This window comes from Ceratina calcarata, unplaced genomic scaffold, assembly GCF_001652005.2.
Source record: "Ceratina calcarata isolate Rehan_Ccalc_2016 unplaced genomic scaffold, ASM165200v1 scaffold321.2, whole genome shotgun sequence".
Lineage (NCBI taxonomy): Eukaryota > Metazoa > Arthropoda > Insecta > Hymenoptera > Apidae > Ceratina > Ceratina calcarata.
This window is the reverse complement of record NW_017154760.1, coordinates 794953-822089: the sequence shown is the minus strand read 5'-3', so window position 1 is coordinate 822089 and position 27137 is coordinate 794953. Positions and strand designations below refer to the sequence as shown.

At 38.2% G+C, this 27137-nt stretch overlaps 2 protein-coding genes across 8 annotated transcripts in view; one reads left to right on the top strand and one right to left on the bottom strand.

The window, feature by feature from the left end:
* Positions 1–11950, top strand: part of LOC108624636 (circadian locomoter output cycles protein kaput) — a 46325-nt gene extending 34375 nt beyond the window's left edge. For 2 of the 4 annotated variants that reach the window (XM_018024062.2, XM_026813224.1), the window contains exons 3-14: positions 2740–2906; positions 3354–3427; positions 3523–3621; positions 6800–7157; positions 7297–7560; positions 7675–7825; positions 7909–8020; positions 8125–9193; positions 9462–9512; positions 9600–9640; positions 9716–9856; positions 9939–10031. In XM_018024062.2, coding sequence (XP_017879551.1) covers positions 2740–2906; positions 3354–3427; positions 3523–3621; positions 6800–7157; positions 7297–7560; positions 7675–7825; positions 7909–8020; positions 8125–9193; positions 9462–9512; positions 9600–9640; positions 9716–9856; positions 9939–10031 — 2620 coding nt within the window. Of the gene's footprint in view, positions 1–2739; positions 2907–3353; positions 3428–3522; positions 3622–6799; positions 7158–7296; positions 7561–7674; positions 7826–7908; positions 8021–8124; positions 9194–9461; positions 9513–9599; positions 9641–9715; positions 9857–9938 lie in introns of all 4 variants that reach the window. The other 2 variants (XM_018024059.2, XM_018024060.2) reach the window with 2 other exon arrangements.
* Positions 11951–17162: 5212 nt separating this feature from the next.
* Positions 17163–26764, bottom strand: Aplip1 (JNK-interacting protein Aplip1). Of its 4 annotated transcripts, none has more exons than XM_018024055.2 (8): positions 26505–26764; positions 24109–24333; positions 22468–22706; positions 21368–21643; positions 21097–21252; positions 20670–20950; positions 20309–20487; positions 17163–20073 (listed from the first exon to the last, which is right to left on the bottom strand). In XM_018024055.2, the coding sequence occupies exons 1-8, from the start codon at positions 26585–26587 to the stop codon at positions 20001–20003; spliced, it is 1512 nt and encodes a 503-aa protein (XP_017879544.1). In that variant the 5' UTR covers positions 26588–26764; the 3' UTR covers positions 17163–20000. The 4 variants fall into 4 exon arrangements, with proteins under 4 accessions (XP_017879544.1, XP_017879546.1, XP_017879545.1 ...); XM_018024057.2 differs by having other exon boundaries at positions 22468–22685; positions 26505–26763; XM_018024056.2 differs by having other exon boundaries at positions 24121–24333; positions 26505–26763.
* Positions 26765–27137: the final 373 nt, after the last annotated feature.

The window sequence follows — 27137 nt, the reverse complement described above, 5'->3', positions numbered from 1 at the left end:
ATTATTAGCAATGTTCTTCCGACGTCTGATTTCTTTTTAAAAAATGCATTTCTAAAGTGCATAAACTTTTGGGATTGACTGTATAGCCAGTACATCGTTAAATATTCATGACTGAGTCACGAAGTTCTGACATTTAGATATGTGAATGTAAAACATAGCCAATTATAAATTTTCGTGTTAATCCTGAGTATTCGTAAAAAGAAGATAATATAATGACTAAGTAGGACTAAGTAACTAGTATTCGACTAGGAAATGTATAAAATGGCGTGGAAGTACGTTTCCGGTTTTGAATGTGTTAAAAGGAAAAGACCTCGCGATTGTTAGTCCAACCGAGATGATTGCTTTGCCCAGACGCATCAAGTGTTGCACTTGAAACCGTCACTGCGCTATGGCACTGAATCTATTAATAACTTAGGCGTAGATTACGGTCGCAGTATGTATAGACCTCGGTTACGCATGCGTACACAACAGCTGTTTCAGAACTCGGGTATGAAACAACATAGATTTATAATTCGCTTCACCATTTCCTTCATTTCGCTTCACGCTATTTATGGAAAATTATGTTATTTCATATTGAATCGTAGACACCAATAAGTTTATTAATAGGCGTTTTGATAATATCCTGCTCAACTGGTTAACATCATAATCCTCGGACCTTTGGCTCTAGCCAAACCAGTAAAAAGTTTCCTTGCGCCTCATTTATTTAGCTCGGTTTCTGTAAGTCTTCGTTACGGTGTCATATTATTTCATTGGTCTGATATTATTTTACTGGCCTCATTTCGTTCTATACGTGGGTGGAAAATGGTAGTACAATCGGGCAGGGGGATGATTCTACGTTAAAAAAGAAGAAAATACTTTGGTATAACATTTCTTCAATCGGAGCTCCGTTTTCGTGAAAATCGACTTCAAAGTCTGTTCAACTTACAAACATTTCAATTTGCTTGTCGTGTATTCCACTGCTATGTTTGTCTCACAGTTCGGTTTACTATAAGAGTCATAGTTTATCAAACTGCGTAATAATCTTTGAAGTCGATTTTCACGAAAATGGAGCTCCGGATGAAAAAATGTTATACCAAAATAGTTTCTTCTTTTTTAACGTAGAATCATCCCGTGCCCGGTTGTACTAAGATTTCCGGCCCATTCTGTATTAAAGGACTAACAAAAGAAGATGCTTATGAAGATAAGAACGATGTATCGGTTTAGTTAATAAAAAGAAGAAGATAATATAATAACATTACTATTGCTACATTCACGATCGATAGGATAAATTGACGTTAGGGATTAGACTCTGAACTGCACTTAGGTCGTACACGTCGAACTGTTTAATTGAATGGCTTGTAAATTCTAATTAGATATTTTAGTTTGATGGTCTGCTCAACTACTCGCGATGAATTACTTCGGTTCGCTACGTCATGGAAAGTTAAAGTTTGATTTTACGTCTCAGGTTTAACTGATAATACGGGTCTCGTGGGACAGACTTGAATTGCGCTTGGCGATCCGAAAGGATCTAAACGCGAACTAGCTACATTACGTAATCGTTGAATTCTGTCCCATCGCGTGTCTCAGCTTCTTCCGTCAATGAAAAAACGATGTCTCAAGGTTCGCACGCAGATGCTGTATTGCTGGTCGGATGCAAAGAGCGAGGAGTCATTAAGAACCGCCTGAGACGAGAGACTTGGTGGTACCGTCTCACCCAACACGTGACGATCTTTCAAAATAATGCGAAACATATTTGGATTCCCAAGTCTCTCGATTTGTTTCTCGAAAAGTTTTTCACTCATATTATAAATTTAATTATATCCACGTGAGACCACGTGCGAAGTGGACTAGTGGCGAGCAACTCAAAACGATTCCCGACCTACTTTGTTTGTGCTCCCGCGGGGACTCGTACTTCGTTCCGTACTGTGCGTTGCCCGTATGTCAAAATCTATTTAATTTTTAACGCACTTGGCATCCACACATGCAAAACAGTACTTTGTGCACCAAGAGCTGAAAATGGGTGTTTCCGGGCGAGGCTCATGTTTGAACACCAGTGGTAGTCGAGGGCGCCCGAGACGAACACGAGCTGCTCAGAACATCATCCGATTATATATAGCATATTCATAGATATGTGTAGCATATATGTAGTATATATGTATGTACATACACAACATATATGTAGACATATACAGCATATATGTACATTGATATGTACAGCACATGTTCGTCAGAGGGTTAGAAATCAAATTGCATTTCACCGCACGTAAGCTCGATTTTACAACCGTAGGGCGGGAAAACTATTTTCGGTCCACTTTATAGGCGCCGAAAATGTTGTTCTTCGGCCTCGTGTTATAAAAATTTAATTTTGTGTGTCAAAAATTGAATAGAGTTAGACATACCGGCAACGCAGAGTACGGAACAAAGTACGAGTCCCCGCGGCAGCACAAACAAAGTAGGTCGGGAATCGTTTTGAGTTGCTCGCCACTAGTCCACTTTGCACGTGGTCTCACGTGGTTGCGTCTGACTCGAAAGTATAAACAGTATTAGATATTAAAAGTAAGCGCTCGATTCTCTATCATCTACTCTATTTACCTACTTTTCCTCTATCGTGCTGCAAGTTTACATTCTACTTACAGATTCAATGAATTTTGTTTTTCGCTTTAAATCTGTAAACATGAACGCGTTACGATTAGACGGAAATAGCGTACAGAAATCAGCTTTTTATAATTCGCATACTTCATTATTTCGTGTTTGTTACAGCAATCCACGTGCGTCGCGGAACATGGCAGAGAAGCAACGCCGCGATAATCTCAACACGAACATCTCGGCGATGGCTGCACTTGTACCCATCATCGCCGAGAGTCCGAGGAAAATGGACAAAATATCCATCCTGAGGCTGGCTGCCGCTTTTCTCAGAGCTCATTACAGTGAGTGCACAGGATTATTCAATTAGACTCATAGAATAATATGAACCGTTCATTATGCAACTGAGGTAACTCCAATTTCACGGTACCTCGGCTTCTAATTAACTAGAAATTAATTTACCGTATGAATTTTATGAATTATTCTTAAATTGATTATAAACGTGAGACAACTTTTAATTGTACAGTAAAACGTGTTTTATTTGTAATAAATCTGTAACATGTTGAAATATCGAACTGACTGTGATGCCAATTTATCATCTATAAAAGTACTACAAACCAATTTTCGGATTTTTCGAGAGTCTTCGCTTAAGGGGATGAAATGGAGCGAAATGTATTTTTACAAATTCCCTTGTTTTTTATTTTCTATCTAGCATCACGGATAGTTTGCTCCAGTACACACACTCACAATCTTCATTTCTGTTTTTTATAAATATGTAAACTCTGTTTCAGCGCTCGGCCATGGCACAGCTGACTTTCTACCTCGAGAACTCGCCGACCTGGACTTGGAACAATATATCGTCGACGTGAGTACTTGTAAATCGATCTCTCTACTTTTTTCATCGTTGCTCCAAGTTCATATTGCTGCACACGTTTAAATTGTTTTTGTTAACCGTAACAGAACTTGATCGACAGCGGGGGCTTCTTCATCGTCGTTACCACCGCCGGGAAAATAGTCTACGTCAGCCGGCAAGTTCAAGAGCACCTTGGACATACTCAAGTAAGTTTTTCATATGACTATTTTATGAACGAGTTTTATGGTCCTCAAACGAATTGAATTTGCATTTAAAATGCTGATAAAAATTATTTTTAAACGATTGCTACTATTTATATCAGATGTATTAGTTAAAAATTGTATTTCTGCCGGAGTGAATCGTAAACAGATAGCAGAGGAACTTTGGATTTGTCGTACTTTTACTAGAATCATTTTCCTCTTTAGATTTTGATACTGTACATCGAATATGTGTATGTATATGTATGTAAATAGCTCGTTCATCTTCGGTTTTCCACTACGCTTTTAACCACTTCAATATATCCTAACTCCCTTTCTTGAAAAGTTCTTGTCCTTAAACTTTCTAGATGATCTATTTTTTATGTCCTTTAAAAGTTAAGTTCTGGTTGCTATCCTTTTAAACTTTGCCCTTGCCTAAAGCTACTTAATCTAAAGAACGTTTTTACTGAGATAAACGCACGCGTGGCTCACTTCTCTTTCTGCTTCAACCAAATTTAATTTTAAATTTCATGAATAAATTAATCGTCATTTTTGTTGATTATAAACGATTCGATTTACGTGGATATGTTTTGGGCAATAATCGAGGAACAAAAAATTCAATAACACTGAGAACTCTTGTTCTCTCTTGGAAAAGTGTTCTGAACGTGATTGATAGCTCGATGCGTTCGTAACAAGCAGCGAACTAACGATGCAATTCAACAAACCAGTGTATAAAAGACATTTGTTAAAAGAACGAACGAACATTTAAAGGTTTTACAAAGTGCTCGTAAACATGCGATTTTACATAAAAATGTACGATCTATGTAAAGAACTCGGATGATACAGTGTTTGATACGCTTGTCAGAGTGTAGGTAAACATCGACGAGGGTGAAAATGTCAGTTATCCTTTTACTGTCCCGTTGCAACATTTTTTGCCTTCTTTTTATGTGCCATTCGTTTTTATTTATTCGTCTATTTTTATTGGCGATGTCGATCTATACGCGACGCCATCGTGATGCGAACTCGATTTTCAATCGAATTGTTTGCCGCACGTGTTCGCCCTTGGATTATTTGAAACGGAATCCGCAGGATTTAGGTGAACGGTAAATGTTTCCAGGGGCGTATGTAATTTCAAAAGAAAAGACGGAGAAGAAGAATTTTGAAAGACTGTGCCGCGAACACGCGGCAGACTATAACGCGAAGCGAGAAGGAAGAAAAATGCATTCTAAAAGAGAGATTTTTCACGGCACGTGTTCCACCGCTGCACTTTCGTGTACAAGCAAGAAAGTGCTTGCGATTCGAACGGCACGTGCAGTCGGTTATTTTTTTTTTTTAAATCGTTCGAACAATCGTTCTCTTTCTCCGCGGTTCGTGTAATTAATCTGTAACCGGGTGGCGTTTTTTATTCCAGCGTAATCTTTATCGTGACAAAGATAATGATTCGCGTGCGGATGACAAAAACAGCAATCAAACAGCTTCGTTATAGCTTTTACTGCGGAATAAAAGTAACGTTAAACCGCGATTCAATTCGCTTATATGTATTGGTTTTACAGATAAAACGATTGAAACGGTTAATATTAGATGTATCAGTTTTATTAAAACTATTTTGTTCCGCGGCAGCATTTAAAGAAGTACACTAGCAATTATCTTATAATAGAAAGATCAGTATTAATTTTGTTCAAATTTTCGCGAGATCAAATATTATTAAAGTTACGGATGGAATATCCCAACGACTTCGTTATTAACTTCATAACTCGCTCCCCTAAGTCGTGGGACCTTTAGAGAATAACGAATAAAGTTCTCGTTGAAAAGTTGAGATTGCAACATTCTGATAATTAAGGAAACTCCGGATTGAGGATATTTCTTAAAACATGCCCCTTCTATCTCTCTTTTTTTCTGGAGATCATTTATTTTTTATTTAATGCCGTACTGCTGTAGAACGCTGCTATATAACTACGTCTCTTACCTTTAGAGAGAAGATTAAAGTAAAGTTTATTATATCGCCTCAGAGAAATGTTAAAAGATCTCTGCGAATGGCGCAGCTCGAGTTAAAATAATATTAATTAGACCGCAGGTTTTACATCGTACAGAAAAACATATGTATAGAACATCGGAAATAGATTAACAAGAGTATCCAACGTGCGTTTGTTCCATTTAATCATAACAATCCTTATTTTTCATAGAGATTTTATAATAAGAATACGAGAAAATATTAGAAATGAGAACTACTGTGAAAGGAGAGAACGAAAAACTTGTGTTAGAAATATAGAAAATTAGAGAAGATATTAAATGGTCTTTCCTAGAATGGCTGATTCTACTATATAGTTTATTCATTATTCCGACTTGAATCGACTCAAGTTGATCGCGGATGCCAAAATTAGAACCTGTATCGGATGAAAGAGTCCGACAGAGAGATCAATATTCGACAGATGTAAGTAAATCGATCTGTAAGTAGCAAGTAGCCGTTCTTCAATAAATTCTCATTGAAGACCAAAAGTGGCTGCTCTATCGATCCACGTGGGTTCCGCAGGAACCGTCGCGCGTCGCGACGTTCCAGATTCGAGCATAACGATAATTCGACGCTCGAGCGTAACGAACCTGCTTGCTGCTCGGCCGAGTTCCGAGCTTCACGGTCTAAGGATATAGATGGATGGTTCGAAAGAAGGAGACGACGCGCTCGTTGATAGGGCGGCATCGAGGATACCAAGGCACGAGAAGAGCGTATAAAAGAAGTGGACGAAGGTGAAGGCGAAGGGTGAGAAGCAGAGCGAGAGCTTAGAGTTGTTTGCGCGGGTTCCTCCGGGTTTTTTAAGGATATATCCGCAATCAGCCGGTATTGTTCTCAAGGAGAAACTCCCCGCGGTGAAAACGAGCACGACCGCCGATATGGTGCACCACGTTCGCCGCTATTAAATTGCGGCTCCGAAGACGGAATGCAGAAACAGATCTAGAAGGAACGTGTAGATGCGTGGCTCCTCCGTGGGCATGAGGCCTTCGGATGTCGTTGACGCAGCTTAAATTTTTAAATTATCTTTTTCATGCGGACATAGGCTTGCTGTATTTAAAAGTTGTTATGTATTTAATTTAGTTCTATCGATATCGGTCTTTACAGATCACTTTGCAGTGACGTATAAAAAAAATCTAATTACAAAGTATATCTAATTAATTAAAGAATACTTTGTTCCAGGCGGACTTGTTAGGCCATGCTCTTGAAGCTTTCGTGCACCCCGAGGACATCGACGAACTGACGAAGAATTTGACACCAGACGAGATGCAGATGCAAGGAATGGTATCCTCGTCGTTACCGCAAATCACCGACGGCACGCACGATAATTCAAATTCGTCGGAAGAATCTTCCGCGTCTCCAAGCAACGAGAGGAGGCCGTTCCGAGAGCAGAGGCGGAATTTCGAGCTCCGATTGCTGCACCGTACCGCTTCCAGACGCGAACACACCCAGTACGAATGGTTCGAGATCTCCGGGATGCTCAGGCTCGCGGACGCGTGCAGAAATTCCGAGCTGAACGCCAATCGGGCGAATCGTCGAGGTGAGTGGTATAAACTGGAAGAAATCTTTTCAGCTTTGCGTTCAGACGGAATTAAACCAAATTCAATAAATCGCAAGACGATCCGATTTACACTGGGTATTGAATATTATACATTAAACGTCTGCATCATATGTTACAGATGTTGCTACTATAACGGGCAACGACATTGTCTTTGTGGGTGTAGCACGGTTACTGATGAGAAGACCCATTACCAAGATATCGATCATAGACGCCAACAAGGACGAGTATATCACACGACATTTGGTGGATGGCAGGATAATCTACTGCGACCACAGGATATCGGTGGTAGCTGGTTACTTGTCAGAGGAGGTCTCTGGTATAAGCGCATTCCATTTCATGCACAAGAAGGATCGTATCTGGGCGATGGCCGCGCTCCGTCAAAGTGAGTATGATCAGGAATATATGATAGGATAATTTTGTATGCACTAATCTAATATTATATTATTTATAGATGTGGATCATATTATTAATTGTCCGAATAAATGTTTGTTCGTAGTGTACGACAACGCGGAAACTTGTGCCTCCTCTTGCTACAGGCTAACGTCCAAAACCGGGGAGTCGATCTATCTCCGCACCCACGGCTATTTGGAAATCGACAAGGATTCGCAAATTGCAGTATCTCTCGTGTGCATAAACACATTAGTGTCGTAAGTAATAGTTTTCACATTTATTGTGCGATCTTTACTTTTCTTCTCTGTTTCTTACGGGGGACGTGTTAATCGTTTTACAGGGAGGAAGAAGGTATAAAATTAATGAAACAGATGAAGAAGAGGTATTCAGCTACCGTATCCGAAACTTTGAAGGTGATGATTCAAAACGAAGATGTAACGTCGCTCGATTTGGTAATTAAATTGAATTTTTTTTATAATACACAATGTTTTTTATGGTATGATCAATCTAAAGTTGTAATTTGGAAGGAATCATATGTGTCTAATTAAATTTTCAGAATGCGGATTCGCCTCAGTCTAGTACGCAAAGTAGTGCGGAAGACACATCGGAACTAGAAGATGCCATCACGTATCTAGTCAGCGATCTGTCATCGCCTCTTCCAGAAGATTGCATGAAAGCGTCACCGGTACTGAACGAGCAGTACATGAAAGCTGCTATGATCTCACAACACTTACCCCCGGCTGCTGCCCAGGCCAGGAAACTCGGTATTCAAGATATCAATCGTTATTTGACGGCTCAGGGCAAAGGGGGACGAAATCAAAAACAGTTGACAGATGCGGACGACAGTACGAGTACGGAGAGACAGGAAAGTTCGAAGACCTCCGGGAAAATAAAGTTACACGAAATATCGAAGAAGACGCAAAATGTACTCGAGCAACATAACGTACAATGCGAACAGCAAGCTTCGCCTCAGCCTAATTGTGTAATTTCTGCGCACGAAGTAATTGGAGAATCGGGTAAAAATAATCCACGGAATCCTGGAACGTCTCGTTACGATGCGTCTCAGAGCAACCTGGCCATGTTAAGCCCTACAGCGAAGAAACCCGTTGTAAACGACGTCAATTCACCTGCATTGTGCGAGAAAAGTCCGTACGATGTTAAAGTCGAGCGTAATAATGTGGATGTTTATAAGCAACAGCAAGAACCTGTGATTGAGTACCTTGAGAAGAACATTACTTCAGAGACGGAGGGCCAACAGTACGCGTTAAAGAGGATATACAGTGATGAAGATATTAGGACGAGTTGCAATAAGAAAAGACACAGGAACGTAGTTTATACTTCGGACTCCAGTGAGGAACAGCAGAACGCTTTGTACGTTGAATGCAAGCCTTTCGTCGGCGAAAACCTTTCGGAACTCTCGGCGGACTTCAATCAGTACAATGCGAATTCGCGATCACTCAAGATCGAATCACCGAGTTCAACTCTGAATGAGATTATCGACGATTATCAGCAGATTGACTCCAGCATACCGCTCATACCATCGAACTCGGAGGATGACGAATTTATCGATCTCCACGACTTGAAGGAAGATACATTGCTGAGTCCTTGCCTTGACACAAACCCAGGTACCAAACCCAGTACAGTGATTATCTTTGCACGCTCCCAAGAAGCGAGCTCTAGCTTTTCTCGTTTACAATATTTTAATGTATATGATTGTATGTTTAATTCTTTTTTATACATTATATCGACCGTAATACGTAAAGATGTCTACATTCCTTATGTTCATCGATTGTTTCATTATTGATACTATACAATTTTCTTTTACAAACTGAACACAAATAAATGTGATCGTGTATTCATGTTGTAATGAATGCTTGAAATCTTTGTTTGCAGAATTAATAATGAAAATATTTGATGACCTAAGGCATGTATCAATTCTTGAAAGTAAGTATATACATATACATCATGCACCCGAAACGAATTATGCAGTACAGTTTTAAATCCCATTTTCTTTCTTTTGTATCATTTCAGATACGTTTCACGAAACAAAAGTACAACTAGCAGACAGCAATGTAAGTTTATATCACAGTACCCGAACAACAGATTCGATTGAACGAAACGAAAATAAATGATTAATTTTGCGACAGGCAATCGATAACGAAATAAGAAGAAAGCATCTTCAACTTATGAATAGTATGGCGCTACAGGAGTCGCAGTTGAACATTTTGGCACGGGACCTGAAAAATCCAGCTTTGCAATCGAGAAGAGGAAGCTTGACGCCGCTACAGGTACAAATAAACGAGATGCAAATTGTAATTAGGCTCGAAACGGATACAATTTATGCATCGCTGTTTTATCGTCATGTTTCAGGTGGAGCATAACATGCAAAAACAAATTCTTGAAACGCTGCAACAAGATCATGTAAATATACAGAGGAACATAAAATACAACATCGGTGTATAAAACTTGACAGGAGAAGAAGAGGCAAAGTGAGACATAAAATATTTCTGACGAGTTATTTCTTTGAAAAAGGAAAAATTCTACCGAGTAGTTGTTCCTGAAAAAAAAAAAAAACGTATATAAATGTGCATATTATTGTATATGAAATATTCCAGTGAAGTTTATTGCAATATCATTCCACCATTGTTATAAAATATACGATTGAAGAAAGGCTATTCGATGGCGACAATCTACAACAATGAAACGAAGTCGATTTATATCGTACTACGATTTAACAAGGAAACAATAATTTGTGTTTATTGTCAGACACGTCTAGTGAAATTATAACTCGGACAAAGAGAATTTCGATGTTTTATCCTTGTCGAGCCACAACGAAACGACATGAAGGATGGTAAAAATATGCAAGATATTCAACATGCTCGATGTACGCTTCACGGACGTACCCACAAACTTTCTGAAAAAGCAGAATTTTATGTACGAACAATTACCTTGTGCTCGATGCAGGCACGAATGAACGCGCAAGGATAACTTCTGGTAATTGATTACGCAGAATACATAAGTGAAAAAATTGTATTGTAAATGGCCGACACGTTTCACAGTTTCCGAAGGTCCAATGTTGCACAGTCTTCAAATTTTATTATATCAAACTTATATGCGTAGCACGGGGGCGAATATTAAATTGGTCCTGCTACTTGATTTAGCTCTCAGGACCAATTTGTGCTCGGTTATTCGTCTTCGGTTAAGAGAACTGAAACTGTTTTCATGTCGAGGTAAATCACGATATTGTACGATATTTACGCATATATCGGATGGATACGGTACCAGTTCTTTTTGAAACGCGGTCGGTGGCAAATCAGTTCACAAGGAAAGACTAATGCAAACGATATTGAGAATTCGATTGAACTCGTACTAATGTAAATGTAAGTTGGCAGTACAAAATTTCTGTGTTTGAACAAAAAATGAGATACGCTTCTGAGAGAGCGCATATTATAAATACATAAAAACAAAATAAGGTATTACATACGTAACCGTACCGAAGTTTTTAATATTGTTACGCGAGGATGACTATAAGTATGTCTCGAGCCTTATCGACTTCTTTCTTTTCGTTTATAAAACGTCTAGACTGCGGATTATTTCTGTGTGCATAAATATGCACTGTTACGTATTTTACGCATCAATTAGTTATTTTTACAAATTTTTTACTTGATGGATTTAAACGTAAAATGACGATTGGGTTTCTACGATGGAATTCTGAGGATTGTTCCATTGTGTAGATAAAAATTAACGTAACATTTCGTACTTTTTTTCAATTATTTTGTTATGGCTGGCTTACAGATTTTACTGGCCTCGTTATCCACCCAATATTATGTTTCTTTATATTACTTTATCTATTATATATATTTAAGCTTTAGTACGTATTCACGAGTAACGCAAACGTTTCATGATTGATTAATACTGTTGCATTAATAGATCATAAAGCCTTCGCGTTTCTCGTGACTCGGTCAGGAACGTTTACGGCGGCACGTGAGAAAGTCACGAATAAGCATAATCAAGCAAACGAAATTTGCTACTGAATGTAAATTAAAGAAAAATATGAAAATATACAGAATGAAAATATGCGCAGGAAAGGATTACATAGGTGCACCCACGAATATATTCTTCATAACGATTAATAGATATATATATATCGTTTAGTTCCATTTTCCTATGTACAAATAAGGCTGATAAATTGTAAATAAGAATTTCGATCGTTTTTAGCGATCGATATCACCGATGAAGGAAATCATCGTTTTTCTTTTTTTCTTCTCTTTTCATGTATTCTTCATCGTTCATTTATGTATATTGTACCTACGTATGTACATCGATTTGTGCAACGCTGTTACCCCGAAATATACTAAAGAGTTTTTCATGTTTCCGTTTCACTTATACGAGTGGGACGCGATAGATCAGTAAGAATCCGGAGTCGTTACGAGTATTTTTAGAAAAACGATGTTTCGATATACAAGCAAACCCTCTTACCCTTCTTTGGACATGAATTCTCGTTCTAACAATACAGCACTATCAAGCATAATTATGTCAATACAACGGCATTCATATTAAACAGAATACCATTTCGAAGTGAATGAAGAACCACTTGACTTTTGTATGTACACGTGCGGATTATCAAGTTGCAAAAAATATAAGAGGATTGCTTGCGTATACTGATGTGTATGCGTTCATGCTCATTGTAAAAATGATTGTTAACTCGTTTTTATGTTATTGATATCGATGCCAGGTGTGTTGAGGTCGATCGTCGATGTTACATACGTTTTTAAACTATATCACCAGTCCGCAAAACCTTTCCGGGAGCGACCAACTATTTTTGTTAAACTTGTACATAAACACTCACTTGTTATTGTTATTGGAACTCTTATTCAGATTCTTGTTTACTCTTGTTGCAAAGAATTTTGCTGGATTATACTTTTAAATCAACATTTGAAACAATTGCCCTCTTAATAAATAATTTTAATTTTTATTATTGTTACATTAAAATTGTAAATAAGAATTTCGATCGTTTTTAGCGATCGATATCACCGATGAAGGAAATCATCGTTTTTCTTTTTTTCTTCTCTTTTCATGTATTCTTCATCGTTCATTTATGTATATTGTACCTACGTATGTACATCGATTTGTGCAACGCTGTTACCCCGAAATATACTAAAGAGTTTTTCATGTTTCCGTTTCACTTATACGAGTGGGACGCGATAGATCAGTAAGAATCCGGAGTCGTTACGAGTATTTTTAGAAAAACGATGTTTCGATATACAAGCAAACCCTCTTACCCTTCTTTGGACATGAATTCTCGTTCTAACAATACAGCACTATCAAGCATAATTATGTCAATACAACGGCATTCATATTAAACAGAATACCATTTCGAAGTGAATGAAGAACCACTTGACTTTTGTATGTACACGTGCGGATTATCAAGTTGCAAAAAATATAAGAGGATTGCTTGCGTATACTGATGTGTATGCGTTCATGCTCATTGTAAAAATGATTGTTAACTCGTTTTTATGTTATTGATATCGATGCCAGGTGTGTTGAGGTCGATCGTCGATGTTACATACGTTTTTAAACTATATCACCAGTCCGCAAAACCTTTCCGGGAGCGACCAACTATTTTTGTTAAACTTGTACATAAACACTCACTTGTTATTGTTATTGGAACTCTTATTCAGATTCTTGTTTACTCTTGTTGCAAAGGATTTTGCTGGATTATACTTTTAAATCAACATTTGAAACAATTGCCCTCTTAATAAATAATTTTAATTTTTATTATTGTTACATTAAAAGTATTGAGGGTGCGATTATCTGGAATTATGTTCTTTGCCTGACTGGTGATATATACAATAAATGTATGATTCATTGAGAAATCGTACTCATTTTTATCGTAGGAGAGCGTTCGACCAACCTCGCCTCATCCTTATTGGCATCGATGAATGGTCCTAACTTTTTTACAGTTTCATACTGTTTGGACGTACACAAACGATCCTACGTATCCCATACGTAATCCGTGTAAATATTCGGGGCGGGGAGAGAGCGTTTAGTTTAAGCGAACGGCAGACTTACCGATACGTCATGATCGTTAATAGTACAAAAAGCAAGTTTACAGTGTCTGTGTTTAGTGTCATTGTTTGAAACCCTTTCGAACCGATCGACACACGATTGTTTTACGATTCCTCGATTTTATCATCCGTGCTCACGTTTTATATACATGTCTCAAAATTAGGGATGAAACCTCTTACTATTTGAACGGATTGCCAATTTGATCGAGATACGTGGTATATCTTATATACTGTCTTGTTAATTAAATATATTGTAATACGTGTATGTGATTTTCGAGTGCGCATCGAAGCTTCGTAACAAGATACCAGTACAATGATCTGTAATTGTCCATTAACTCGGTCGGATCGGGAACGTTGATAAAACGTTTCCCTATCGCAGACAGAGTAAGAAATGTGATGGGCATGCGACGCGGAAAACAGACGGCACTACAAAATTCGCTAGAATCGTTTAATCTTACGGTGAACTGTAAATACTGTCTATATTATATTTTATACTCTGCTGTTTGCACATAAAGTGATTTCTACAATTTGTTTCCACGAATTGAAACGTAACAGCGCAACGGGGCGATACGAATCGCTTGTTGCGTCCGTCTCACCCCTTCTTGTACATTTCTACTGTGTATCTTTACAGCATAGCGGAATCAAGTATTTTCAAATCATTATAAGGTTTAAATCACGAGAATTGATTTCGCGTTTCTCTACATGAACCCGCCTCTTCGTTGTCTTGCTTGTTTCGCGAAAAATTGCAGAAACGGGAATACAGTTTAATCGCACGTGTTCTCGTGTAAAGGAAAATATGTAATATTTCAAAATATATGATGGCAGTATTACGCTTTTGCGTAAGGCAACCGCATAGTAATGTACACACACACACACACACACACACACACACACACACACACACACACACACACACACACACATATATATATAGATAGATATATATTGATCATTATTTTTTAGGGACTACCGAGTGTTAAAAATCTCTACCGATACATAAATATGAGTCGTTTTCAATACTTTATTACATTCTCATAAAATAACGATAATAATAATAATTGAAAACTACGTGTTTACTGCTGAGAAATTGCTCCTCTTGAAAAATGAATTGGACGCCTCAGAACGGACGAACGATGTATAAAGACGGAACGACACATATATGAAATTGCAGATCTGCGTGTACAGAATAGATATTAGATCGAGCAGGCATCCTTTGTACAGCGATTTTAACTTTTAACCGTCAGTGCATTCGAAAACACTTGTTGAGAACTGTGCTGTGTAAATTTTACCGTAGTTGTTAAGAGACAGGCGACACGTACCACGCGAACATACATATACACACGGTCACTGATTTGCAATTTTACGAGCTTCTCTGAAGAGAAACACGCCTTCGGATCGAGAAACGTTTCTACACTTTGCGCCGTGATCGCATAATATGTACACCCGTTCACCGATATAAGTTAAGTTTTTAATTGCAGTCACTGTATATTTTTCGTATCTTTAAGTGAATATTTAAGAGGTTCATGGATACCCCCTGAATATTTTTGTATTAATTTTATATCCAGTTTATATGTATATATAATAATCTATATATCGATGCGTGTGCGTATGTGCTCAGCCGAAGTAATGTTAAGTATCGACGGAGAAACGTCGCCAGAACAAAGTGTAGGAGTTTTCGTAACGTCGGAGGTGCGTGTCTCTTCGTAGATCGCCAAAGAATCGATAGAAGTAAAAACCGAATTCCGTTCCTCTGTTCTTCCAAAACCAAAACCGAGAGAAACAATTGATATTAACACATGGACAATGAGGAGGAACAGGTGGAGGAAGGGGATGAGAATTCATGCAGAAATTTATAAAAATGTTTACAGTGTCGCGGTGCTCGGATCGGTACAGAACTTGGAACGAAGAAATCGATCGTCTTAAATTATATCTAGGCAGAATACTAAATTTTCGAGTGATCCGCCTCAAATTTATTTCACTTCACTTTCGTTCTTAATCGATGAAAAACGAACGATACGAAATTGTTAGAATTTTTTTATTTTATTATCCTACGTATACGCGTTTCATAAAATACGTTCTGGACTATTGTTTATTTTTTCTTTCTTTTTGGTACATCGAATACGTGGAAATGATGAAAAATTTATGAAGTCGGGCATAAATATCGGGAAGAAAAACGGAGATAAATTCTTAAAACGTAATCAATGAGGAAATATTATAATATGATTGGGATCACGTACACGTATAAACTTGTGTCAAGACTGAATTATCAAGACTTCGTAGGAGGTGGAACATTTTTGTAAATAATACTGCCTGAAAGAAAATATATATATATGTATGTAGAAATTATGTGAAAAAAATTACAAAAATGATTGCAATCCTCACTTTAAATATGTATTTTACTCCTCACGTCCTGTCTGTTTCATGAGGTCGTTAACGCGTTCGATATTTAATTGTTTCGACGATGAGAAAAGGAAATATATCGGTAAAGTAATAAAAAATATTTAAAATTACGAGTATTCGTGTTTATTGTGCGTTTCTTCAAATAACCAGGCATCCTGCGAGGACAATAACTACACACATACTACCAAACAGTAGCAATAGCCATATAATGTAAATTACATAGACTACTCTTCTATCTGGCATGTGCAACGAAATATTTCGTTTTTTTTTCAAATACTCCTAAACCGTCGGACTTTCGAGAAAATTACATAGGAGGATCTTATTTGTAGCTGACCTGCAAGGAAGGTCGCATGCAATTTCCTTCTAACTCCAGTATTTAACGAGTTAAGTACGATTAATCGGCATTTTAAACGGTGATCCAGTTTCTTGGAGAAAACCGTCTAAAACAGTGAGTCGAAAATCGACGCGCGAAAAGGACAACAATCAGCAGCGCCGAGAAAATACTCTTCTATCTGGCATGTGCAACGAAATATTTCGTTTTTTTTTCAAATACTCCTAAACCGTCGGACTTTCGAGAAAATTACATAGGAGGATCTTATTTGTAGCTGACCTGCAAGGAAGGTCGCATGCAATTTCCTTCTAACTCCAGTATTTAACGAGTTAAGTACGATTAATCGGCATTTTAAACGGTGATCCAGTTTCTTGGAGAAAACCGTCTAAAACAGTGAGTCGAAAATCGACGCGCGAAAAGGACAACAATCAGCAGCGCCGAGAAAATAATGCTTATCTTCGCACGACGATATCTCCGGAACCAGAAGTCAGATCGAGATGAATCCGACGGCATTTTAAACAAAAGGCTTTTCGGCTTCGAATATCCGAAGTTACACCCGTATAGTGCAACGTTATCGATTATTTAAAAAAAAAAATGTAAAGGGGAAGGAAATACAAAATTTCATTTGTTTTTATGCGTAAATCACAATAGGCCTCCCTACACGATTTATCGGTCGCGAATCAAGTCTGCAAATAAAATGAACAGATTTAATATATAATGGAGTTCTAGCATTATTAGTCTCTCCGTGTACAGAGGTCTAATGTTTTGGAAGGTAACTGACATAGTCTAAACGTATTTTAGTTGCATCACGCACATTTTTATTCTACTCAACGACTTACGAAAGATTCAGAATAGAGAGATGGGTAAAGATTGTTGATAATAATCAGTTACATATACCGCGAATGATATTAATTTGCACCTGTGTACGATGAGAAAATAATCAGAAAGGCACGATACTCGAGGCGATCTCAATTAAAGGCACGTACAATTGATGACAGACGATGGTATAGAGAGATAGATCGTTGGCGATATAATAAGCACTGCGGCTTGTCTCAATATTTATTCAACACACTGTATAACCGAACGGTTTAATGTCTAGTAATACGTACGTACAGAGACAGAGTTGATCAAATCCCAAGCACGTAATCAGATCGAACGTAAGCGACGCCCCAACGAAACAAGAAGTTTCTCATTAACACTGCATTAATTGACGAATTCATTAATAGATATAATTTAATCCTAAACGACTTCTCTTACGACGTTTTTATTCTCGAACAATATCGTTTTCCCTTTGAACTGCGAGAACGAATCCTTTAGAAGAAATTAATGGATCGTAAGCAGAACTTTTTAACTCTCAAAGCGGTATACAACGGAGCTATGTTACAGTCGCATTCAACTAACGGTGCTAACTAGAAACGTGAAACGAGGCAATGATCGTCAGCGAATTTTATCAGGAAAGAATCAGGGACTGTGCGCAAGATTTATCTTCAGACTCGTCACGATGCATCTTCGATTAGAATCGATACAAATTTTAATAGTCGCGACTTTATTTTATAACATATGTACATCTCTTCGCTCTTTTCAAATTGCATTCCGTCGTTTGGTGCGTGCGATTTGATACGTACTGCGTGAATATCCACGAAACGCCGCAACACGGTACAGTTATCATTACTAAACTGCGGATTTTACGCGTTTACCAGGAAAATACGAACGTCGCACGTAACTAATTGATTGCAAACTGCATACTGCAATGTTTCGGTGATGAACAAAATTTCTGGTATAATTTGTTATCTTGCATAAAAATCCGCAGTCTTACTTAATAATGACAGTAATGATGAACAAAGGTACTGAGAGGAGGCCGATGTGTGCGCTTCGATAACGAAATAGTAACCAGCCAATTAAACCTCATTTACATAAATGTATAATAATAATAATAACAATAATAATTAATGTTTGTTTGTGTAGAAAGAAAAGGACTAGTTTCTGAATGCATGAAATAAATCTGACGCGTTTGATGATCGTTTCCTTTTACATGAACAAAACAATTTTTATTTTTCTTTGCTCACAGAAATGCAAGAAAACTCGAAGTTCTGTAATTGAAAAACCGATCGGTCGACGAAACTGTATTTTATAGCCAAATTAATGCGATCCCGTGATTGTAATTTAATTTATACGATGCGCATTGTAGTTATAACGATGTCATACAACAAGGAATAGGAACTTTTAAACAATGCTTTATTCAGTGTTTATAAGTGTAAATTCGATATTAAAATTGTTAATTATTGAAATAAATTCTGTTTAAGAAAAGTAGTAACAAGTGTACGCAAATTAAATAAGGCGCAACACAGGCAGCGCGAATAATTAAATAATTCTGGAAATTGCATCGTTGATTAATTATCAGTAAATAATCATTTATTTTTAAGTAATGTATATGCCAAATAATAACGTAACTTATGGGATCGTCCGACAAGTACATATATACAATAATAAATTCATTGCTTGGGAAAAAGAAAGATCTTTTGGTATAGTCCGTCTACTTAATCGTAAGGGAAAGCAGTAAATGAAAATGGGCAGTTAGACAGTGGACGTAGATCAGTACTGAAATCATTGAGGTAAATCGATTGGCTCTATTATACAGAAAAAAAAAATAATTCGAATGAAACTGTTCGGGTTTCGAATAAATTTTTTAGAATGACTCACGCTATTGTCGCTTTTATCTTCTACGTGTCACTATTTGGATTATTCTTGGTCGAAGGATCGAAAGATTAACGATTAACTCTTATCAGTTACTAATCAATGCGTAGGGTCGAATATGTCTCGCTCAGGATGTTCAAATCATCGCGTTCCATCGTGACAGAAAATGAGTACCTGTAATCAATGATCTTGTACAATAGTGCATGGCGTAAATGGTACGTCAGTGTAATCGGGTAACAGATGAAAATAAGAAAACGAGCGATTTTTAATAAATTAAACGTAATATTATCGATGTTGAAACAACAGACCAGGCTGAATAATAATCGGTCCCGTCGTGACGCTTCCCAAAACTGTTCGGTACAACACGGAACAGATATACATACTACGTACATGCAGATGTAAAGATTTCCGTCAGGAATTTTAGAACGTCTCATAATAAAATGATAATCGAATAATTGAGTCTGTAATTAAACAATTTTTATATGAGATCTTCTTCCGAAGGTCGATTGACTTAAAATTTTTAATAGGAGGAGGAAGAGGTGGGGAATTGTAATCTTTTTTCTTATTAACAAACGATAAATAACAGAGAAAGAAATTTTAGATTAGGGACCCGCTCTTTTTTCTCCAGTTTTCGTAATTCCGAGTCAATCAGCTACGTGAGTCGTTCGAAAGAACAGTCTAAGAAAATTGAAATACTCCACGTTGTTTCAATTGTATACAACGAGATGTCCTAAGATTCTCAGCGGAGATCCTGCGAGTACTAATTCTAATCTACATGTACGTATATGTATATGAATTGGGCGTTTGATTCGCGTCGATCATTCTCTTCTTCCTTTTATATGTATATCTACAGCTAAGGGCAGTATGTACAGGGGACAAAGGAATGTGAGATTTATCTTTTCCTTCGTAGCTGCTATACGACAGGCCAGCAGTGGTGATCTATTCGATATAGATATCTTCTATCGGAAAAGCAGTCTCGATGAACTTCGTGTAGAACCGATGAAAAGCACGCCTGTGAAACAAAAGATCTCACGTACAATTCAAATATCACAGTTCCAAAGTTAGACGATCTTTTTTATTTATAAGACTCATGTACTCATTTTCTCTATTGCCCTTTGACGAAGAAACACGCTCAAACCTAATGTAATGTACACATAGACTTAATGTGTAAATCATGACCTGGCCAATTATTTTCTGCATGAATATTTATCATTTGAGGGTAAAAGTATAACGCAGGTCGTACGTACCCGACGGCTTCAGCGACGGGCCTCGTAGATTCTTGACCCATAAACACGTGGCAAGCAAACCTCTGCAGGGTCGGATGTTTCGTGATGAAGCCGAGATAACGATGATCTCGGGGGTGAAACGCGCAAAATGATACGTTCTTAAGCGAGTAGAAATAATCATGACAGGGTCCCTGTTTGTTCTGAAAAAACGAATAGAGTGCACATATATATAAGTATCGTTGTTGATCGCATGAAAGTGCATATGTCAAAACTACTCGACTCTCAATTGCTATTCTAATATTTCTTACCCACGCTAAAACACAGAATATTAATCAAGCGAATAGGAATTTAATGTTTCAACGTTAATTGAGATTTCACGTACCCGTGGTTTACTCCTGTCGACCATTCGAAGACCCTGATCGGACACCTCTAAGATGCAGCTCTGCGAAATGGGTGACTCCTGCGAGCTGCCTACGATTCTTCGAACAGCTTGGCAAACGACGCCGGTACCCTTGTGCGCCAGCGTCTCCACCGAGCCTAAATACCCCAAGAGGTACCGTTCCCTCTTCACCTTTGGCGCCGTGGGATCGAAGTCATTGTAATCCATGTCTACCGCGTACGCAGAAGGGAAGATGCCTTGGCGACCTGTTCTCAGGTTCACACCTTCAATTAAAATATCGATCATTACTATAATAGTTAATTATTCATCTTCGATCTCGAGATTTTTTATTTTTCTATAAAATCTGCAGTCGCGATAAGGAAGATATTGTTGTATTATTGAAAATATTAAGATTAAGTAGTGTTCGGACCTTCGCACCACAGATCGTCGGCCTCTTTTTGCACGTAGATAGGATCGCCGATCTCGAGATCGATCTCGTCGTGGTGTCTTGGCACGAATTTGTGCAATCCTCGATGCGTCGCTTCCAGCAATTCCAGCTGAGTGAACGGCACCCCACTGCTTCCTTCTAAGCGACATAGATAGAAAATTACGATAAATACTGCGGAAACGTACTTGAATTCACTGGAGTCACAACGACCTAGTTACAATCAGTTTTTGTAAAAAACAAAAAATCAGATTACCTGGCGTGCTTGACGGCGAAACAGAGTCCGTGTTCTGCAACGTGTTGCAGGGTATCGGGGAGACGCTTTTGGGTCCGTTTTCCGGAGAGTGGGCAGTGGAATGACCACTGTCGGTGGCCATTCGCTCGCTGTCAGGCGAACTGTCTTCGTGACGGAGCCTCGAGTGGCATTTTCGCAGAACCAGATGCGGTCGGTTGGAACTTGAACCAGTCGCAGCGTTCAGCTCGTCCGCCAAAGACGTCGACGATTGCATAGACGCTTGGCCGGCGGGAAGAGCTGCAATAATTGGGAAAATCAGCAAAATTATCACAGATGAAATTCGACGTGGCTACCTTCTTCCGTAACGACGAGATTCGATGTTGGGAATTCTGAGACTCTAACGCGTGAGAGAATTATTGAACAGTTGCGATATGCGTGTCACGATGAAACACTTTAGTATTGACACGAGTAGTCGCATTCATTGTGACGACCGCAGTTGAATAGGAATCGGAGGTAAAGTCCTCGAACGAGTGGCGGCGGCGTGACGTAAGTAAATGTGATTGCGGATTTTCTTTCGATGCGGTCGAGTTTTGCGGTCGAACGCGTAATGTCTTCGGGTTCCAGGCAGGTGATGGGATAAAGTTTAATTCGCGACGGAGACGCACGACTTATCAGCTACCAAGGTTATTACCTCTTTTCGCATTCGTTTAGTAATAAAAATAGAAGAGACATTCGTAACTCTATATTGGGATATCGACCATTTACGAGATTACAAATGTATTTCAGTCGAAACTTTAATTTAGGAATTGCCACTCCAGATATTCTCTCTTCAGAGCAGGGCAGATTTTTACATAAAATAAATCTTTTTTGATGTCAATTTAATTCCAGTCAGAGGAGATCTTAATTAACGATTAAACATTGTCAATTCGGAAAAATGTTGAATCGAAATTAATTTGACAGGTTTCAATTATAATTTCTAATTACATGAAATTCGGACAAGAATTTGTAGTCAGTGTTAAATTGAATTAAAAGTTTGATCTACGACGTTGCTGGTCAGCACAGCCGACGGCACGAAGCGAGACCGATGTTTACGACGCGAACGATTAGGTGAATTCTCTTACATTTCTTCGTTTTGGGGATTTCCGGTAGTCTCCGACGTCTGCGCTCGTTGCTGCCGCTTCCGGGACGATTCGGGACGTGTTCCGGCGTCGGCCAGGAACTCAGGCTCGAACAGGAATCACCGACGTCACTGACTACGCTATCTCTACCACCGTTACCGGACCCGGCAGTGCTACCTCCACCAGGACCCGGTCCACCGACGCCTGCCGATCGACCCCTGCTGCTCAGTCCACCGAACAAGCTAACGTCACCCAAGGGTAGTTGTGTAGTGAGCTAAGCTACCTTTCATCATGCCGTTTAGGGTGTGCAGGATTCACTTTTATTCTCCTTTTTCTTATCACTTCTAACTCGAACTTCTAACGTCGCTAACGGGACTACATTATCATAGATTCAAAACTGATTATTATCGTGTACAGAATTTTCACATGACGTCCATCGCCGATATAATCAGTTCTCAATATTTGATAAGAAACGACAAAAATACGGATAAATTCACTTGTAAAGATGCAACATGGGACATTAATTTGCTAGCCTAATCATGCAATCGGCGTGGCATTATTTCAATGTACGTTTCTAAAATTGAATGCACAGACATATGAGAATAGAGAAGATTCGACACCGAGAGATTGAGGAAACGAAAATGAATTGGACAGCAACCCCCTTAAAGCATGTTTCCTCTATCTTTTATGATGTCAACATGATCAATCATTTTTACGAGAAGGGTTCATCCTGGATGCAAGACGATTTTAGATTTTCAGTGTAGTAACCTATCCGTGTATAATTACTTGATCGATTTTACCGATACATGATTGAGTGAATAATTAAGACTTATTGCTTGGTCTCATGCATCGCTGGAAGTGATTAGTATCTCGTTAGCTCGCTCCGAGAATTATGATCGATACCCCTCGCATTATTCGCGAAGAGAATCGTTCTTCAAAAAATTCTACTGGTTTCGATTAAACTGAAGCTGTGGCTTTAAGTCGTCGTTCATTGTCTGTAAAAATTTTTTAACTATGACAACATTGAATTGATATAATGTCACGCAGATGTTTATCAGAGTTTACGCTTTAACAGTGACATTTATGGAAACCGAGTTAGAAACAAATTGTGCAAAAGACATAAGGATTTTCGTATTCGCATAACATTTTGAACTCTTTATAAATTATAAATTACGTTGACTGTTCTATGAACGTGTAACTAAATCCTAGATGAACTTCAAACGTAAACTACATACACGTGCTTTCTTAATAATTATTTAATAATTCTAAATAATCAAATTGTTGTATTATTTGTTTTATTGGTGTCAAAAATCGTGCGATCTTATTATCCTATGCGAGAAATACAAATCTATCTAATTCAACCCTGATTTGCTCCTTACTCAACTTATTTCTTCTTCCTATTACAAAATTGATATACGGGAAGACGAAGAAATTTAATAATTCGTGAGATCCTTCGTCCGAAATAAGAAAACCGATTTATTTTCATTCCTGGATAACTCGTTTACGAGAACCTCGAGTAAGATAATTTCATATAGGATAAGAGAATAAATCATTTTGTAGGAGATATCGAATTCGTAGACAAGGGATGAATCAGGGTTAACAGAGTTTATGTTTGAAAATTATAAGAAACGATTGTTCACTTACGACTTTACCAACCTAAAATCACTATCGGCTACGATTGAACAGTTGTGATCGAGGTCGTCACTTTCGTCCCCGGAAGTGTGCCCGCTTTGGTTGTCGTGCCGATGTATCACGACGACTTCCTCGTCCTCGGAATCAACGGCAACCCCGTCGCAGGATCTCTCGACCTCCACGTCGCTAGCCTGCGACGAGGTCGGCGAATCGTCTATCGTCACATCGTGAACGAGCCTGTTGCAAACAACAACAACAACAATGACAATAGTAATTTGCTGTTAACAATTAAATTCTCAAACCATGACTGCAATAAAGAAACAATTATTTTTAAAGAATTTTCTTTCAATCAAATCCTGATCCAAAATATATCTACATATGTTTGCTGTACTTAGAGAAGGAGTCGTTTCATCTAATACTTCAGATATAGTGCATTGAACTATGAGATTTAATAGAATCGTGACCGATGCGTCGTGCCTTACTACGTCTTCTGCTAAATATTAAAGTATTAAAGTATTATCCGTTTAAAGGGCAAGTGGATTAAAGTTGGCACTTCGCGATTCTCTGAGTGTACTCATCGCGGTTAAAAACCAATACAAACATCGTTGTTCAACAGGTAAGCGATAACATTAATCATAGAGTTGTTACACATCGTACAATATAATAAATATAATAAATATAATAAATATAATAAATGTAATAAATATAACAAGTGTTTTGCAGATTCTCGTAAAAATTACAACTAGTGTTTTAAACAAATTATATTTGAGTAGCCTACTAATGAATATTTTATATTACTACGTTTTTATTAACTCGCTTCCTTGTCTGTCTGTTCGGTACAAATTTTGCAATTGAGTTTAAACTAACTTCCCGATGAATTAGAAACTTGAAATTTTAAACATAGCTTGGAACTAGATGACAATGCAATATTAACTTGCTCTCTTGCCTGCCTGTTCGGTACAAATTTTGCAATTGATGTTAAACTAACTTCCCGAAAAGCTAGAGACTAAAAAGGAGAAAATAATTATTTAAATAAAACAAAATTGTAATATACGACGTTTTTGAAACGGAATAAAAGGTATAAAATAATTATAAAATACTTGTAAGACTTAAAACAAAAAATGTTCGTTTTAAATCTTACAACTATTTTTCTTTTTTTATTTAAATAATTTCATTCTGAACGCAAAAAAAATATTCCGTATCTTCTTACATATTTAAACTTTCCATGAATGCGTAATCGTCTACTGCCTGGTTTAAATGCAGCACTGACCCAACTGAGAAATGACCTTTTCAATGTGTCTCCCATAAAAGGGGCAACAAAAAATGTTTCTCTAGTCTCATTTAATATAAATAAGTACGCTCAGGCTGCATCCTACTGCAACGAATTTATTTCACGTATAGCATCGACCGCGCCTCCGCGTTGCATCTCTGGCCACGTTATATACTCTTACTCCTCCGATCTTCATCTCAATAGTAAGAATCGTTGGTCAGAAACAATAATGAATAATGAAAAAATAAATCGTCACGTGCCAATGTTAAATTAATTATTATGTATTTATAAAAGTAAATCGTGCTAAGGAAACATGGTGACGTTCGAACGAAATCCTGCAATAACTTGTGATGCATCGGACTGAATTAATAGGAAAAAAATATAATTAAATTAAAACTGTGGCACAATTTGAAATTTGGTGTGGAGCAATATTTTTCCACGGAGTTGTCACGATGCCAGCGAGAGCCATTCAGAAGCAATTTATCTGCAGTTTTCTATACATGTATAGTAGATCGGGAATTATATGAAAATTCGAATCTGCAGGAAATATAAAAAATTCGTATAATATCCAAAGTGGATTGCATACTATCGTTTATAAAGGGTTGAGGAAATTCCGAAGTAGACGTCATTTTTTTACATTGACATCACAAATTCTTTTACTCACAGATATTTTGGAGTAAAGATACATTAAAAGTAAAGAGAAGCTAATCTTATGATTGATAGTAGATTTTAGAAAGATTACTAATTCAGAGATTGCACAGACCCAATTTGCTACATACAAGTTTGCACATTAAAAATTGAGGATAACGACTTTCTTATATGACACGAAAAGTGCGATCACTTGTGACAATTTCTGTCTTTTAATAATCATATCTACGTAAAAGATGTTTCGATATGATTCGGAATAGACGAGACCATTAAAGAATCATTCTATCAAAGAATAGTACGTTCTCTGCGAGATGATACAAGCAAAGAGCCCAGTGTCCTATTAACTAAATCTCATTGTCTCTACGTTTTTCGCTATTCTCTGTCTGAATCTACTTAAAAGGTCGGACCGCACTCGTTGCAGGGACGAAAGGCCATGTTCTTCGGAGTGAATCGAGGAACGATCCGGTTCTAGTAGCATACGTGTACTCACGTGTAATTAGAAAGGGGTGCCTTGAGATGCTGAGGGAGTCTCTCGAAATAGTGCCGAAATTCCTCGAACTCGGTGTCAGCCATTATTCCGCGGCAGCCGAGGTAAAAGGGAGAGACGGTCGAGTCCGGGTGCGATCCTGAAGGAGGCCGTCAGGGCCTGGCGTAGAGCTGCCCGTCGACCCCGAGGAGAACCCTGTTCGGGTAGCTGAAGATGTCGCTGACGTTGTCGGACGACGTCGACGTCGGACGAGCGCAAGCGGACGAAACCGCTTCGACGCCCTCACGCTAACGGGTGCCCTATTGATTCCTGCGTGGTGAGCGCCGCGCACACCCCCGCGTGTATACCGTTCGACGGATACGCGACGCGACTGTTTCCCGACGAGTCATCCGCGGGGAGATCGAAGTCAGCCAGCCAGCCAGCCGAACATCCGAGCCGAGAGGCTAAAACATGCGGGAGGCTTATTTGATATTTAACCCTCCTACGTCCGATCTGTTAATTTTATACATTTTTATTACGCAACGTACGTCTCCTCCTCATGTATTAAATAAACTTGGAGGTTTTCGTTCCGTCAATAATTTTGGAAAAGAGAAGGAGTCGAAAGAAATCGGTTTAAAAAAACTCTTAGCTATTCAT

Coding starts and splice junctions, on each gene's coding strand:
- Aplip1 (XM_018024055.2), bottom strand. CDS start 26,587: ATGGCTGACACCGAGTTCGAGGAATTTCGGCACTATTTCGAGAGACTC. Junction 21,253..21,367: donor TTCGCCGTCAAGCACGCCAG/GTAATCTGATTT, acceptor TATGTCGCTTAG/AAGGAAGCAGTGGGGTGCCG. Junction 20,488..20,669: donor TCGACAGGAGTAAACCACGG/GTACGTGAAATC, acceptor TCGTTTTTTCAG/AACAAACAGGGACCCTGTCA.